Below are 17,815 nucleotides of genomic sequence, written 5' to 3'. Positions count from 1 at the left end.
AGCAGGAAAGAATGTCCAATGGAAAAAAGACAGCCTCTTCAATAAATGGTGTTGGGAAAATTGGACGACCACATGCAGAAAAAGGAAATTGGACCATTTCCTTACACCACACAAAAAAATAGACTCAAAATGGATAAAGGACCTCAATGTAAGAAAGGAATCTATCAAAATCCTTGAGGAGAACACAGGCAGCAACCTCTTCGACCTCAGCTGCAGCAACTTCTTCCTAGGAACATCACCAAAGGCAAGGGAAGCAAGGGCAAAAATGAACTTTTGGGACTTCATCAAGATCAAAAGCTTTTGCACAGCAAAGGAAACAGTTAACAAAACCAAAAGACAACTGACAGAATCGGAGAAGATATTTGCAAATGACATATCACATAAAGGGCTAGTGTCCAAAATCTATAAAGAACTTATCAAACTTAACACCCAAAGAACAAATAATCCAATCAAGAAATGGGCAGAAGACATGAACAGACATTTCTGCAAAGAAGACATCCATATGGCCAACAGACACATGAAAAAGTGCTCCACATCAGTCAGCATCAGGCAAATACAAATCAAAACCACAATGAGATATCACCTCACACCAGACAGAATGGCTAAAATCAACAAGTCAGGAAATGACTGATGCTGGTGAGGATGCAGAGAAAGGGGAACCCTCCTACATTGTTGGTGGGAATGCAAGATGGAGCAGTCACTCTGGAAAACAGCATGGAGGTTCCTCAAAATGTTGAAACTAGAACTACCCTATGACCCAGCAATTGCACTACTGGGTATTTACCCTAAAGATACAAACGTAGTGATCCAAAGGGGCACGTGCACCCGAATGTTTATAGCAGCAATATCTACAATAGCCAAACTATGGAAAGAACCTAGATGTCCATCAACAGATGAATGGATCAAGAAGATGTGGTATATATACACAATGGAATACTATGCAGCCATCAAAAGAAATGAAATCTTGCCATTTGCGACGACGTGGTTGGAACTAGAGGGTATCATGCTTAGCAAAATAAGTCAAGCAGAGAAAGACAACTATCATATAATCTCCCTGATATGAGGAAGTGGAGATGCAACTTGGGGGGTTAAGGGGGCAGGAGAAGAATAAATGAAACAAGATGGGATTGGGAGGGAGACAAACCATAAGTGACTCTTAATCTCACAAAAAACCGAGGGTTGCTGGGGGGAGGGGGTTTGGGAGAGGGGAATGGGGTTATGGACATTGGGGAGGGTATGTGCTATGGTGAGTGCTGTGAAGTGTGTAAACCTGGCGATTCACAGACCTGTACCCCTGGGGATAAAAATATATTATATGTTTATAAAAAAAAAAGAAAAGAAAGGTTGCTGTACTTTGTCAAATGCTTTTTCAACATCTACTGAGAGTATCATATGGATCTTGTTCCTTTTTTTATTAATGTATTGTATCACATTGATTGATTTGCAGATGTTGAACCAACCTTGCAGCCCAGGAATAAATCCCACTTGGTAGTGGTGAATAATCCTTTTAATGTACTGTTGGATCCTATTGGCTTATGGTTTCATTTTTAATGCTCAGTCATCAGCAATTCATTTTAGAGTGCATGAGATAGGTATTTAAATTATTTTCTCAAAAAGTAACCAGTTGTTCCAATGATATTTGTTGGACAATCCATGTTCTTCAAATGTTTGAAATGCTACTCTTGCCAGAGCCTGAAGGTGGGCTTCTGGATGTGCCTTTCTGTTTCACTATTTATTCCTGAACAATGCGTTCTGGATGGTTATGGCAATATCTCACATTTTAAAGTTTAAGATGAATCATTTTTTTCTGTTTGCTTTTCAAAATATATTTGTAGCTATTCTTCATGTGTATCCTTTCAAGTGAGCTTTTGAGATCGTTTTGTGATACTTAAAAACAAACTCTTGGGTCATGTGTGTGGCACAGCCAGTTAAGCCTCTGTCTTTGGCTCAGAGCATGATCCTGGAGTCCCCAGACGGAGCCCCACATCCAGGGTCAGCTGGCTTCTCCTTCTTCCTCTGCCCCTCCCTACTTATGCTCTCTCACTTTCTCTCAGATAAATAAATAAAATCTTTTAAAAAATCTTACTAGGATTTCGACTGGGAATACATTTAGGTTTACATGCATAGTTTTCGAGATTGACACCTTTTAAATGTTGTCATTTTCATCATCTATTCATGACTCTGATTAAAGTTTTGTAGTTTTTTATCTCTTGGCATGCACTTATATACTATTAATTTTTTAAAGTATTTTGGATTTAATAATTATCTTCAATTAGATCTTTTATTTTTTTTTAAAGGTTTTATTTATTTATTTGACAAAGAGACATCAAGAGAGGGAACACAAGTGGGGAATGGAGAGGGAGAAGCAGGTTTCCCTCAGAGTGGGAAGCCAGCTGCAGGAAATGATCCCAGGACCCCAGGATCATGACCTGAGCCAAAGGCAGACACTTAACGACTGAGCCATCCAAGGGCCCCTGAAATAATCCCTTTTCATGTTGCAAAGCCATCAACTTTATAGATTACAGGCGTATTTGTTTCATTTTGCTTTTCTTTTTTGAGGAGAGTCTTAAAATTTTTGATTTATTTTTATGGGTAGAATCTTGTGAAATATTAACATGTTTCTGAATTCCAGTCTACAGAATAAACTATATTCAGAGAAGTCTAGAGCTCAAAGGAGGTGTCCCATGGAGCTAGGAATTAAACCTTTGAGGGGACTGTTCCTACCTGGGTGCTCAGTTACTGGTAACCCTGAGGTGCACAATAAGGATGGTTGATTATTGGAAAAGAGATGCAAAGTGAAACCAGCTGCCAAGTAAACGAATTGATGCTGCCTGGGCAAAGCGCCACTGCTGGGATGACGCTAAGGGAATGGAGCCAGTCGCTTCTCCTTCTTGTCTCAGTCTCCTTCTAGTCCCCACTATGGATGGAACCTAACAGGGCCAGTTGAATAAAGCAGAAATAGTTGGCAGAGTCTCAGTATCATGGAATTGAGTATAAAGGGGTGAGTATGTGGACATGAGAGGCAATAAGTAGCAATATGTGCTTATGTTTCTCTAGTGTCATTGAGAATCAAAATCACTTAGTACAAAATCACTTAGATCTTTACATTTCAAATATTATTAGACTTTTCTAAAAATCACACTTAACAATTTTGATATGAAAGGGGGCGGGGATTTAGAGAATATCACCTAGGGCACTACTTCTCAAATTTTACCACCACCTGGGAATCTTGTTAAAAATGCCGAATCTGGGGTGCCTGGGTGGCTCAGTCCATTAAGTTTCTGATTCTTGGTGTCAGCTACCCCCCCAAGCTAGGAGCCCCCCCCCCCATTTTTTAAGGGAACCCACTTTTTAAAAATGCAGAATCTGATTCAATAGTCCTAAGGTGGACTTGACGGTCTGCATTTTTTTTTTTTTTTGACAGTCTGCATTTTTTTAAAAAAAGATTTGTCTTTTTGAGAGAGGGAGAGCGCGCACAAGGAGGAGGGGTTAAGGGGAAGGGTGAGAGAACATGAAGCCCACTGTTGCTGTGTGCACAGAGCACAGAGCCAGAGACGGGCTTCAATTCCAAGATGCCCAGATCAGAACCTGAGCTGAAATCAAGAGTGGTAGCTTAACCAAGTGCGCCATCTGGGGCCCCTCTGCATGTCTAATACACGCCCAGGTGATTAGAATGATTGCATTTTGCGTCAACCATTTCCCTGTTTCCACAGCCACTACCGTGTCCTTCTTCCACTACCTTTACGTGAAAATGGCCATAGTACGGATCTTCCTAATTTCCTACCCGCTAAGAGAGGAACAAATACGGTTCCTTGAAAGCGGGAAAAGACAGGATTTGAAGCCTCAGGGCTCATGCTTGGCCTCTTATTGGGCACGGATGACGTCACTCATAAAGGCGGGGCTCTAGTTGTGACGTTTCCGGCGGCGGATGGTGAAGGACGCGGCGGGAGGCGGGAGCGGAAGTGGGGCGGTGGGAGGGCGGGGTGGGTGGCGGAAGGGGAGGGCCGGGGAAGTCGCTCTAGTCGGCCCTTTTCCGGCGATAGGGGCCGGAAGTTGTGGCCCGGCCGTGTCAACCAGGGGGCTGCGGGCTGAGAGTGCGGGTGAGACTGCGACCATGGGCGGGAAGAACAAGCAGCGGACCAAGGGAAACCTGAGGGTGAGTGCGGAGGGGTTGGGCGGACCGGGGAGTCCTCATGTCGCAGCCGCTGTCTGCACCACGCGCGCGTCCAGAGGGCGTGTGGAGCGCGGCTGTCGGGAGGCGTGTGTTTGCGTGTCGAGTGTGACCTCTCTGTTGTGTGTTCGTCCCCACGAACGGGGTGAGTTGTCTGTGAGCAGATTGGGGATTTGTGAGAGAAAAAATGTCCCATGCCAGAGCTGTCTCCACCCGAGCAACACATCCTACAATTTCCATTAAGGAATGGTTCAGTATCCGTTTCAGTGGGAAGGTTACCTGGCCAGGCTGGCGGGGGTGGGGTGGCTGGCACTGGGAACAAGGGAGTTGGGTAGAAAGCATTGAAAGTGAGCCTCGTGTGCAGGGCATTTCGGATCATGTCGCTCCGTTGCTCAGAAACCTGCGGGGGCTCCCCAGATTCCTCGGGGTAAAGGCCAGATCCCTAAACGATGGTAAACATGGTATGTGGTCACCCTCTGGCCCCTTCCTTTCTCTGGCACCATCTTCAGCTTCCTCCTCGCTGGCTCGATCCAGCCACACTGACTTCCTCGCCGAGCCTTGACCTTGCCTGGCAGGCTCCCTAACGCTCTTTATTAGATGGCTACAAATTTTGCCTGAGACACCCCAGGGAGGTCTGTCATGATCCTCCTATTTTAAATGATAGCCCCCATCGCACTCCCTGTGCTCTTTTCCTGCTTTATTTTACTCTTGCACTTAGGACTTCTTACAGACTGTGTAACTTACTAAGTCTGTCTTCATTTACTGCCTTGCTTCACTGATGTATTAAGAAGGCAGGTGTTTTATGAAGGCTATTGTCCTAGGAGCCTAGAACAAGGATTAGTGTATAGTAGAAGCTCACCAAATACTCTGTGTTTTTTTTTTTTTTTTAAAGATTTTATTTATTTATTTGTCCGAGAGAGAGCGAGCGAGAACGGGCACAGGCAGACACAGTGGAAGGCAGAGTCAGAGGGAGAAGCAGGCTCCCTGCGGGGCAAGGAGCCCGATGTGGGACTCGATCCCAGGACGCTGGGATCATGACCTGAGCCGAAGGCAGCTGCCCAACCAACTGAGCCACCCAGGCATCCCAAATACTCTGTTTTTTTAAAAGATTTTATTTGTTTGTTTATTTGAGAGAGAGAGAGAAGCCATATGTAGGGGGAGCAGCAGAGGGAGAGGGAAATGCAGGCTCCCCACTAAGCAGGGAGCCCATCGCAGGGCGGGGTGGGGGGGCACTCTGTCCCAGGACCCTGGTATCATGACCAGAGCTGAAGGTAGAGGCTTATGACTGAGCCACCCAGGTGCCCCTAAATACTTGTTTAAAGAAGACCCAAAAGTAGATTATATTTATGATTAGGGACATTATCATAATGTATTTTTACAGTATTTAGCTTGTTTTGGCACAGTTCAATGTTATGAGAAAGCATTTTTCCTGTTTCTGATCAAATTCTAGTGATATCAGTACAACATTTTGTTAGATCTGTTATTTAATCTGTTTTTGGCCTATAGTACCAACTGTAATAATAGTAACTTGCCTTGTGCTGGTACTGCATTAAGCACTTTACTTGCATTCTCAGTTAAGTTTAATTTTCTTATTTAAACAATTAAAAAAATTTTTTTAATATTCCAAATATAAGGATAAGTTGCAAAAATATTAGACTGACAAGCCATATTTTTTTTTTAAAGATTTTATTTATTTATTTGACAGAGATCACAAGTAGGCAAAGAGGCAGGCAGAGAGAGAGAGAGAGGGAAGCAGGCTCCCTGCTGAGCAGAGAGCCCGATGCAGGGCTCAATCCCAGGACCCTGAGATCATGACCTGAGCCGAAGGCAGAGGCTTTAACCCACTGAGTCACCCAGGCGCCCCAGCCATATGTTTTTTTACCTAGATCCATCAATTGTTAATATTTGGTCACATTTGTTTTCTTTCTCTAAATATACGTATTTTGCTGAACCATATGAGAATTGCTGCATCTATCATGACATTTAACTGTTGAGTCCTTCAACACATATATTTGAAACAAAGGCAATTCTTTTTCATAACCATGAACAATTACAACATGCATAAAATTTAACCTCAGTGTACTATTGTCTAATAATATGTAACATTGTATTCAGATTTCTGTAGTCATCTCAATAATGTTCTGTATAACTTGTTTTTAGATACAGCGTTTTTAAAAACACCTAGGATACAATGAAGGATTGAGTGATTCTATTCATTTAACCATTTAGCTGTAGGTAGTTTTCCTTTTTTTTTCCTTTTCTTCTTCTTTTGGGGGCAGTTTTTTTATGACGGACAATTTGGGAAAGTCTAGGGCACTTTTGCTTAATTTAGAATTGTCTGATTGTTCCTTATGCGGAGATTCAAGGTAAACAGTTTTTGATAGGAATGCTTCATAGATGATATATCATCATCAGTGCATCAGGGTGCACATGCTGCTTGTTTGTTCCATTTTTGGTGTTGTTTAATCAATTGGTTACCGTGATGTCCATTATAAAGGTATCTTTTTCTGTCGGCTATTAACAAATAACATGGGGAGTGGTATTTTGAGACTGGGAGCAATCTTTTTTCTCACAAACTTTCACCTAATGGTTTTAGCATCCTTTGGTGATCCTTGCTGGAATCAGTTTTAATGGTTTAAACATTTACATTTAATTTTGACAATCCAAGTAATGACTTAGTTACTATTTCCTCATTTTAAAGTTGATGGTACTGGGGCACCTGGGTGGCTCAGTTGGTAGGCATCTGCCTTCGGCTCAGATCATGATTCCAGGATTTTGGGATCCGAGCCCCACTTCGGGCTCCCTGCTCCACAGGAAACCCTTCTCCCTCTTCTGACTCCCCCTGCCTATATTCCCTCGCTGTGTCTCTCTCTGTCAAAAAATAAATAAATAAAATTAAAAAAAAAAAAGATGGTGGTACTAAGGCTTAGAGAAAGGGCAAGTTGCTTAGTTGAGATTTGAATTTAAGAATGGCATTCTTGGGTGGTTCAGTGGGTTAAGCCTCTGCCTTCAGCTCAGGTCATGGTCTCAGGGTCCTGGGATCAAGGCCAGCATCAGGCTCTCTGCTCAGCAGGGAGCCTGCTTCCCCCGCTCTCTCTCCCCCACTGCCTCTCTGTCTACTTGTGACCTCTCTCTCTCTCTTTGTCAAATGAATAAATAAAATCTTAAAAAAATAAAAAAAATAGCATTCTTTCATTCAGCAGAAGACTTTGAGTACTGAATGCCATGTACTCCAAGATCATAGATGTTTTTTATTTTTGAATTATTAATTTGTTGATAGACATATAAGTAAGCAAATGATTATAATGTATTAAAGAATTATGATATAGGTATGAGTAGAAAGAAGATGGGAGAACAGAAAAAGAATGGTAATTGACCTGAAGGAGGCAAGCAGTGAAAACAAGAGTGTGTTTTAAAGGATGAGTAGGAGTTTGTCAGGCAGTGAAAAGGAGGAAAAGGTTTTCAGGTGGAGAGAAAAGATTACACAAAGATCAGATTGTGAAAGGCATAGCATATTCAGAAAACTGAATTGGGACTGGAGCATAAGTGGTGATAGCAAAATTGGGAGAAGAGAGGGGGACCTGTGACAAGGGAAGAAGAGTGTCAGAAGATAGGCCTGGGGAAAGCTAAGGCCAGATGGGGAAAGACCTTGTAAGTCTTCCTGAATTTGGCCTTGAACTGTAGACTTAGGATTGCTACCTCTACTACTTTGAGAGGACAAGCACATAAGAATGTAGGTGTAGTATTAGAAAATTAACTTCCAGAAATAGAATCAAGGTTCTTATTCTTGAACTGTGGGTATAAGCATTGAACATGCAGTAGAGGAAGTAACAAGAAACAGTAACTATATTTTATCTATCTATCTATTTATTTATTTTTAAAAGATTTTATTTATTTATTTGACAGACAGAGATCATAAGTAGGCAGAGAGGCAGGCAGAGAGAGAGGGGGAAGCAGGCTCCCTGCTGAGCAGAGAGCCCCACGTGGGACTCAATTCCAGGACCCTGAGACCACGACCTGAGCCGGAGGCAGAGGTTTAACCCACTGAGCCACCCAGGCACGCCCCCCCCCCCCCCATTTTAAGGTTTTATTTTAAATCTTAGAGAGAATGCATGTGAGCAGGGGTAGGGCTAGAGGGAGAGAGAGAGAGACTCTCAAGCTGACTCCATGCTGAGCATAGAGTCCAATGCAGTGCTCAGTCTCACAACACCTGAGATCATGACCTGAGCTGAAACCAAATACTCAGAGGCTTAACCAACTGAGCGACCCAGGCGTCCCAGAGGTATTTTTCTATTAGATGACAATGAATATGCTACATTCTTTCAGCAGTTTAAATTTTTTTTGTTGTTAAAACCAGCTCCTTAACTTTTTATACAAGAAAGCTACTATATTGAGTATCCATCTAACAAAGTACTGATTGTGGTTCAAAGGATTGTGTCTTATATGCTGACCATTGAATTGATTTTATGTCCATAGTAATGTAATTTGCATCCATTATAGCTCAAAGAAGTTAGGGTAACTCTGTGTATGTGGAGCTGAGTGTACCTACCTTCAAGGAGCTCCTAATCTTAGAAACAGCCGTCATTAGACTTGTCCCATGGTGGTGGTTTAATAAATATTTGTTGAATGGATGAATGAAAAGATGTAAGTCACGTGTGAATTAATTTTATATCATTACATAGTATACATATGTGTGTGAGTATATTTAATTTGGAAATTAAAAATTTTATAAAATAGTACTTATTCTTACCAAATGTGATACATTCTGTGTTTTAAAGTTTTATTCTATTTTTTGGGAAATGCTGTCATGACCTATTAAGTTGATACCGTGAGCCACTAATGGATTGTATCTAATTTAACCAAGATTGTTCTGATGTTTAGCAGACCAGGAAATAGCACTAGGGTTATTATTGATAGGTTCTTGGTAATGGGAACATTGCAGTAGATGAAATCTTAGGCTAGGAAATAAGAAGTTCTCAAGTAAGGGTGCCTATGTGGTTCAGTTGGTTAAGCATCTGCCTTTGGCTCAGGTCGTGATTGATTCCAGGGTCCTGGGATCCAGTCCCATGTCAGGCTCATTTGCTTTTCCCTCTCCCTCTCCCCCCACTTGTGTTCTCACTCTTTCACTCTCTGAAATAAATAAATAAATAAAATCTTTTTTTAAAAAGGTTATCAAATAAAAGCTTGTTCCTCTCTGAGAATTGTCAAGAACAAGAACACAAAGTTAAATTTTGAAACTTCCTGTACTCTGATTTTTTTTTTTTTTCCCAACTTTCTTATCAGCCTTCAAACAGTGGCCGAGCTGCAGAACTGCTTGCCAAAGAACAGGGAACGGTGCCTGGATTTATTGGTTTTGGAACATCTCAGAGTGACCTAGGCTATGTTCCTGCTATTCAAGGAGCTGAAGAAATTGACAGTCTTGTAGATTCTGATTTCCGAATGGTGCTGCGGAAACTTTCTAAGAAAGATGTCACGACAAAATTAAAAGCAAGTTTTGTGTTTTTCATAAAAATGATCAAGAAAAATCCTTTTGTTAAAACAAAATGTCATTGGTATACTTTATGTAAAGAAAAATGAGCAATGATTTATCACTAAAAAGTTCTTTTACAGTTGTATTTTTTTCTGACACACAGACGTAAGCTTAGTTTTTACCTTTTATCTTCTGGGTTATAAATTAGTTTGTTGTTCTGTACGTATTTGAACCACTTTGGAATTCTGGGTGTATGGTTTTCCCATCACAGAACATAATTTTGACCATATAGTATTAAATGGAGTTTTGAATTTGTATACATTTTATTAAAAAAAAAAAAAAGAAAAGTTAAGTTTCCGTGCTGTGAAGGAACTCTTCAGATTAGTCCCATATGGCATAAACAGAAGCAGTGTATTCTCCTCTTGTATAAAATAGACTAAGCTTCTGGAACAGAATAAATGTAATCAATAGCCAATATTGTGGCTGTTGGTCCTTAGTAATGTTGCTAATTTATTTTTAGGCTATGCAGGAATTTGGAACCATGTGTACAGAGAGAGACACAGAAATTGTGAAAGGAGTCCTTCCATACTGGCCAAGAATTTTCTGTAAAATTTCACTTGTAAGTATTCAAAAATGTATGCTAGGTTTGTTTGTTTGTTTTGTTATAGTTTTTGATTGAAGTCATGGGGACTGTTAAATTTATATGATTCATTTTTGGTGAAAATTATAAAATGTTATGCCAGTATTATGCAGATTAGATCATGTTAGTTGTATAAAGTATATTGGGAGTCTGATTTCAAAAATTAGGTAATTAACTAGAGAATTACCTAGATACTTTCTAGTCATAGTAAAATTTGACAGTTTAATTTCTTTGCATCTTTGCTGCAAAAGAGTGAGTGTAACTTGCTCAGTATTCAGTGCCTAATCTTGAGTCTATCTTGAATAGTTTTTATCTCATGCAAGAAGGGGAAAAGGAAAAATTAATTAAATTCTTATAATTTTTAAACTTAATAATTTTAGTTTAGCACTGCCCATAGGTGAATTCTTATTAATGGGTCATCATAACATATCCAGAAATGTCTGTATTTGTATTTTTATGGACTAGAGCTTTTTTAAACTATGTTGTATTTTCAATAGGACCATGATCGCCGGGTTCGAGAAGCCACACAGCAGGCTTTTGAAAAACTTATTCTTAAAGTGAAGAAACACTTGGCTCCTTACTTAAAAAGTTTAATGGGCTATTGGCTAATGGCTCAGTGTGATACTTACACACCAGCTGCATCTGCAGCAAAAGATGCCTTTGAAGCAGCTTTCCCTCCAAGCAAGCAACCTGAAGCCATAGCATTTTGTAAGGATGAAATTACTAGTGTAAGTTCTTAGAACTGTTCTCTATTTTTTTCCTCAAATATTTAAGGGATATAAGGCATATTATAATGATAACTCTTTTATGTGGCCTTGTGAAAGAATAAGTAAGTGAAATATTTCTAATGGAAGAGGACCTTTTAAAAATGGTGTTTAACAAAATTGACCATTTTTGATTTTTAACATAAGTAACATTTTGGATTGAATCTTTATAAGTTTTATTTAAATGTTTCATCTTTAATTTATAAATCTTAGTCATAGTACTTAAAAGGTTTATGCTTTATGTTACAAAATCTGAAGAAAGAATACATTCTAAAAAATAAATCTAAGTTTATTTTTCCTCACATTTCTGTATCAGTACATGTGTTTAGATCTACGTCATTCTTTTTTTTTTTTTTGGCTTTCTGATATGGATGTACAATGGTTTATTTAATTCCTTTTATATTAATAAACATTGGAGGTTTTCCCTCAGTTTTTTATTATAACAAATACTGCTTCAGTGAACAATCCTTGAATAGATCTCTTCATACCCTGTGGGAGTGATGGAATTTATAGTAACCGTATGTTGGGTCAAAGGATAAAAACATGTAAAATTTTTGTAGATAGTGATAAATTGCCCTTCAGAAGACCATAAAAATAGCCTTACATATCTTTCCACCTAACACCTCTCCTACATACACATGTGTGTTCTGTTTCCGTTTTTAAGTTCTTGGTTCTTCCATTCTTTATTTTTCAGGTTTACCAAGTTTGTTTTTCTAGGGACAGGGTTTGTAGCTTTAATCATATTCTCAAAGGGAGTTCTCTAACCCAAGAATCATTGTTTTATTTAAAATATCAAAGTGATAAGTGTTGTGAGAGTGAAGTGTGATGAGTTGGAACACTAAGGGTTTTAGAAAGTGGATTTTGAGACAACTGATTTGGCTGTTCATAGTTTTTCATTTGGTTGATTTTTTGTTCTTGGTTTTATTATGGATGGATAACTGTTCACTGAATATGTGGATTGTTTCCTGCATTATTCTCCCTTTACTTGGTTATGTATACAGATACTGAGTGTGAACTTCCCCAAGTTCAAAATCAATTTTGTAGAGAAGAGTTAGGCAAATGAAGACCAAAATGTCAGATTTATAGGTATTACATTATACTGTCCATAAGAACATAGATTCTGAGTCATACCATTGGGTATGCACCATTAGTTTTGCATGTGACCTTGGGCAAGTTTCTGTGCCTTCATTTCTTCATCTATTAAAGTGGAAATTTTACCTTATTGTGTAGTTTTGAGGATTAATTTAATTAATGGATGAAATTGTTCAAAGCAATACTGAACATGTGGAAAAGCTAACTAAATGTTACCTGTTGTTATTGCTGATAAAAGGGGTACTAGAACAGTGGATTGCCTAGTCTGCACCCTGGAAGTAGGCAGACTTACCCACTTTGAATGGAGCCTTAGACTTTCCTCCATGATGAAGCAGAGCACAACATGGGTCTCCTCTGTGAGCTGGGGGGCACTCACAAAGAGGGGGAGAAGAAAACAACCCAATTGCTCTCCCAGACTTGCTCATCGGGAATTCAGCTGCTGTGTAGAAGAGGAATGGAGGAGCAAGAGACCAGGAATATTTAAGGGAAAATTCCTCTTGACAGGACTGGAGATGTTCAGAAGAAGTACCCTCTCCTTTTTATCCCCAAAGCAGTCAAGCTTGGGGATTGATAGGGAAAGAAAATTAGGTAAAGTTCAAATCTTTTAGTTTGCTCCTTAATTTGCTACTTTTTAAGGATAGGGGTAAACACTTTAAGGTCAGATAAGGTTTATGCTTGGACTGTTCACCATTGACAGTTCAATAAAATCTCAAGGCTATGGAATTTTCACCCCACTATAGGTGCTGCAGGATCATCTTCTAAAAGAAACACCTGATACACTCAGTGACCCGCAGTAAGTTACGTTCTATCTATGTAACTCATGTTAAGGATTTCTTTCGCTCATAAATAATAAGATGACCATTTCAAGGTCACATTTTTTAAAAAAGGGTTTGTAAAAGTAGAGCTGGAAATACTTAATATAATGCTATATGTCAGGTGCTGTTTTAAGTGTTTTTACTTGCAAGTTGTCCTGTTATTTAATTGGAATTATCTGGAAGTTATGTGTCTTATTCTTTTACAAAGAGATATTTTTTATTTTTTCCCACATTTACCTTTTGATAGTTCTAGGAGGAATCATTTTAAGGTCTGGTTAAAATAGTGAAGAACTATGGGTAGTTCTATTGAAAGAGTAGTAAAATGTCCCATTTACTTTTATGTACTAATAACTATTAGAAGTTCATAATGGGAAGTAATCTTAGATGCACTGATACCCGCTTCCTAGAATCATTTTGCTACTGAGAGCAGCATATTTGCAGTTTTTTTCAAGCCACAGCTTTTAATCTACTTTGACCTCATAATAGTTGAAAATATGTGATTAAAATTCTGTTTATGTTTGTATTTTAAGGGAGGAAGGTTGGCACAGGGAGATAGAATGTAGAAATAAAGCAACTTCAGTAGCTCTTTAATGATAAAACATTTAAAATAGAAGTGCCAAATGTGTAGTTTGGCTTATTCTCAATCCTTATGTATATTTATTTTCTTTTCACATCAAGAACGGTTCCAGAGGAAGAAAGAGAAGCTAAATTCTATCGGGTTGTAACTTGTTCCTTATTGGCATTAAAAAAACTGCTTTGCCTGTTACCTGATAATGAGCTTGATTCTCTGGAGGAGAAATTTAAGTCTCTTTTATCACAGAATAAGTTTTGGAAGTATGGAAAACACAGTATACCTCAGGTATCTTAATCTTTTATTGTAAGCATTTCTGTGATTCCTTTTTTCCACTTTGATATTGTTTATATTTTTGCTTTATGCATATTATTTGCGTTTAAAACTCTGTGAACACATCTTCGTGGTTGGACGGAATTCCTCTTTTACTGCAATATTATTGTATTTTCACTTTTTTATTTAGTTATTTAGACCTCAGATTCTGAGCCATATTATCCTATTCCTCTGTTCATGGTGCTTCAAAATTGTTTTGTGTGAGGCTCTTCTAACTTAATGCATTTTTTTCTCTTTAGTTTCTCCTTCCCTCTCCATCCTCCTCTTCTACCAGCTAACCATTCTAACTGTGCATAGTGTATGTCCTTTTGTATAGAAAGTTGGTGCTTGTTATTCATGGTAATTAGGTTATATGAAGAACCCAGGAACATTGAATTAGTGAATACTGAAGCATTGCTCTTAGGGGAAATACAAGATTAGATGCCTGCGAGTCTTTGCTCTCATCGTTTTTCTCAATTGGTCAATATATAACCTTGTTTAATGTATGTTTAAAAACATCTTTATATATATTGCTTATTCATTAACATTAAACTCATGGACAATAGCACTAGAAGTCCCACCTGAATGAAGCTTATCTAACACGAATTTTATCTGTTAGGCGCATCGCAGCCTTTTTGCTTGTATTTTTAATTCACATAAATGGTATTATATTTCATTCTATTTATTTTTTATTTAGTAGTTCTTTTTTTTAAAGATTTTATTCATTTATTTGACAGAGAAGACAGCGAGAGAGGGAATACAAGCAGGGGGAGTGGGAGAGGGAGAAATAGTCAGGAACCCCAATGTGGGTCTCCATCCCAGTTCCCTGGGATCATGACCTGAGCCGAAGGCAGACACTTAACGACGGGACCACCCAGGCACCCCTTACTTAGTACTTAAGTATTGGGTGGCTCAGTTGGGTAAGTGTCTTAACTGTTGATTTTGGCTCAGGTCATGGTCTTAGGGTCATGAGATTGAACCTTTTGTTGGGCTCAACTTTAAACATGGAGCCTGCTTAAGATTCTGTCTCTCCAAAAAAAAAAAAGAAAAATAAAGAGTACTAAAATACTTTATTTTATTTTTTTTTTAAGATTTTTATTTATTTATTTATTTGACAGACAGAGATCACAAGTAGGCAGAGAGGCAGGTAGAGAGAGAGGAGGAAGCAGGCTCCCTGCTGAACAGAGAGCCTGATGTGGGGCTTGATCCCAGGGTCCTGGCGCCCCACTAAAATACTTTAAGTCTATCATGTTCTTATATGTGTATTTGGTCCGTGCCTTCTAACTACTGGGTAGTATTCAGAAATTTGCATCCCTTCCATTTTACACGCACTGCCTTCTCTCAGTGGTGGAGACCCTGATTGCCTCCAACGCCCTGCCTTCACAAACAGTGCGGCAGTGAACATCTTCATACACCTTCAGATCTGCAAGGATTTCTTTTTCTGAAATTCTCTTAACTTCTGAATTGATTAATCAAAGAGTATATACATACTTTCTTTTTTAAGTGATGCCAGATTGTTCACTTGAATATTAGTCTCAACTGTCATTGCATGATGAGTCTTATATATGTCCTTATATTTCAGCCAGAACCGAGCAGCATTCAGCACCCCCCCCCCAAAATTTTTCTTTTCTTTTTTTTTTTTTTAAAGATTTTATTTATTAATTTGACAGAGAGAAATCACAAGTAGATGGAGAGGCAGCCAGAGAGAGAGAGAGGGAAGCAGGCTCTCTGCTGAGCAGAGAGCCCGATGCGGGACTCGATCCCAGGACTCTGAGATCATGACCTGAGCCGAAGGCAGCGGCTTAACCCACTGAGCCACCCAGGCGCCCCCAAAATTTTTCTAACAGGAGTTCAAATGATAGTTGTAATTATAATTACTCTGCTGACTGGTGACTTTTAGCATCTCTATGTAAGCTTTTAAAATGTTTGTGTTTCTTCTGTAAACTACTTGTGTATATCTTTCTCCTCTTTCTTTTGAAGTTTTCTTATTTTATAAGAGCTCTTTGTATATCCTAAATACTTCTGTCGTTTTCAGGTGTTGCAAGTAATCTACCATTCTGTCACCTTTCCTAGGCCGTCTTTATTTATTATTTATTAATTTTAAAATATTTATTTTTTTATTAGAGAGTGAGACAACAAGCACAAGAAGGCGGAGAGGCTGAGGGAGAGGGAAAAGCAGACCCTTCACTGAACAGGGAGCCTGATACAGAGCTTGATCCCAGGGTCCTGGGATCATGATCTGAGCTGAAGGCAGCCAATTAACTGACTGAACCACCCAGGTTCCCTCCTATGTTCTCTTTAGAAAGAAATTGTGATTTTCTTGTAATCAGAGTCACTGATTTTGGCATATAAAGGCCTTTTCCACTTTAAGCCATAAAAACTATTTTTAATAGTTATATCTTTTATAGATATAATTTTTACTTCTCATATGAAGTCTTTAATCCATTAATAATCTACCTTTTTATACAGTGTTAGGTAGAGATCTAGTTAGTTACCTTTCTCTTCATGTATAATGAGCCAGTTTTCCCAACATTACCTAGTAAACTGTTCACTCTTTTCCAATAAATTTATGGTCCTGCCATTGTGTTCATAGGTTTATCTCTAAACCTTATCTTCTGGTCCATTAGGTTTTTTTTTTCTTTTTTTATGCCAGTACCAGAAGTTTGCATCCATTCCCTTTTAATATGATATGTTAACATGACATTATGATATATCCTAATACTACGTGGTCAGGTGAGTCACTTTTTTTTAATCCTTGTCTTCAGGATTGACCAAGTTGTTTTAGAACTTTATTCTTCCAGGGCACCTGGCTGGCTCAATCAGTACAGCTTATGACTCTTGGTCTCAGGGTCACGAGTTCAAGTCCCATGTTGAGGTTAGAGGTTGCTTAAATAAGACAAAACAAAACCAAACCACTTCATTCTTCTATATAAATTTCAGTAAACTTATTGAATTCCTCACTGGGATATTGAGGAAGAGTAATTTGGAACAAGTTTTACATCCCATTTAGAACAAATCACTAGTATTCCCTTAAATAACAGGTTACAATAGAAAGATACTGCCTGGAACGTATCTTTTTCACTTTGGTTCATTTTTAGTTTTTTTTGTGATGTACATAGTCTGTTCATAGTACAATCCTGCCACAAAGTATTAAAGCACAAGATACCTACTATTCCTTCAACATCTGCATTTTTCAAGTTTCATACTCAACTACATCCCTAGTATGTCAGCAGTTCTTGAATAATAGTAAAAAATAATAAATGGGTAAAATCCTTCTAAAAATGCAGATGACTGTAACTAATGAATGTAATTCATTAGTTGTAATGAATGATTTGGAGAGGCTTGCTCTCTGTTGCTCTCTTTATGATGAATCTGGTGTATCTCTCAAATTATTCATGGATTTAAAAAACATTCTAGAATATATTTATTTAGGATTTTATTTATGTATTTTAGAGAAAGAGCAAGCAAGGGGAGTTGGGGAGGAAAAAAGGGAGAGGGAGACAGAGAATCTGAAGCTGAGCATGAAGCCCACACCGGGGCTCGATCTCATGACCCTTAAGTCATGACCGAAGCCGAATGCCACCCAGGCGCCTCTCCTAGAATAATTTTTAAACCAACTTTATTGTGGTATAGTTTACTCATAGTAAAATGGGGCCATTTTAGGCAGAGAGTTTGGTAAGTTTTGACAAATGTATATACCCATCTACATGTACATATCCATATAAACACTATAGTCAAGATATAAAACATTAAAAAAAAGATAAAATGATGTGTCATCCTCCCCGTAACTCTAGGCAACCAATGATCTGCTTTCTGTTACGACAGATTATTAGTCTTTGTGGGTTTTCATATAAATGGAGACAAACATTACTCTTTGGCTTCTTTTGCTCAGTATAATGTTTTAAGATTCATTCATTGTTGTTGCATGTATCAGTAGTCCATTCCTTTTTATTGCTTAGTTTCATGTAGTCTTTGTGTGG

General features: G+C 38.6%; 1 protein-coding gene across 2 annotated transcripts in view; it reads left to right on the top strand.

Annotated features, from left to right (window-relative positions):
* Positions 1–3,966: 3,966 nt before the first annotated feature.
* Positions 3,967–17,815, top strand: part of LTN1 (listerin E3 ubiquitin protein ligase 1) — a 69,593-nt gene continuing 55,744 nt past the window's right edge. Inside the window, exons 1-6 of one of the 2 annotated variants that reach the window (XM_059164536.1) lie at positions 3,967–4,156; positions 9,455–9,658; positions 10,162–10,260; positions 10,779–11,009; positions 12,878–12,930; positions 13,631–13,811. In XM_059164536.1, the coding sequence (XP_059020519.1) occupies positions 4,115–4,156; positions 9,455–9,658; positions 10,162–10,260; positions 10,779–11,009; positions 12,878–12,930; positions 13,631–13,811 (810 nt within the window). In that variant the 5' untranslated portion in view covers positions 3,967–4,114. The remainder of the gene's footprint in view (positions 4,157–9,454; positions 9,659–10,161; positions 10,261–10,778; positions 11,010–12,877; positions 12,931–13,630; positions 13,812–17,815) is intronic. The other variant, XM_059164535.1, reaches the window with a different exon arrangement.

This window comes from Mustela lutreola, chromosome 2 (genome assembly GCF_030435805.1).
Source record: "Mustela lutreola isolate mMusLut2 chromosome 2, mMusLut2.pri, whole genome shotgun sequence".
Lineage (NCBI taxonomy): Eukaryota > Metazoa > Chordata > Mammalia > Carnivora > Mustelidae > Mustela > Mustela lutreola.
This window is presented reverse-complemented; position numbering and strand designations above follow the sequence as displayed.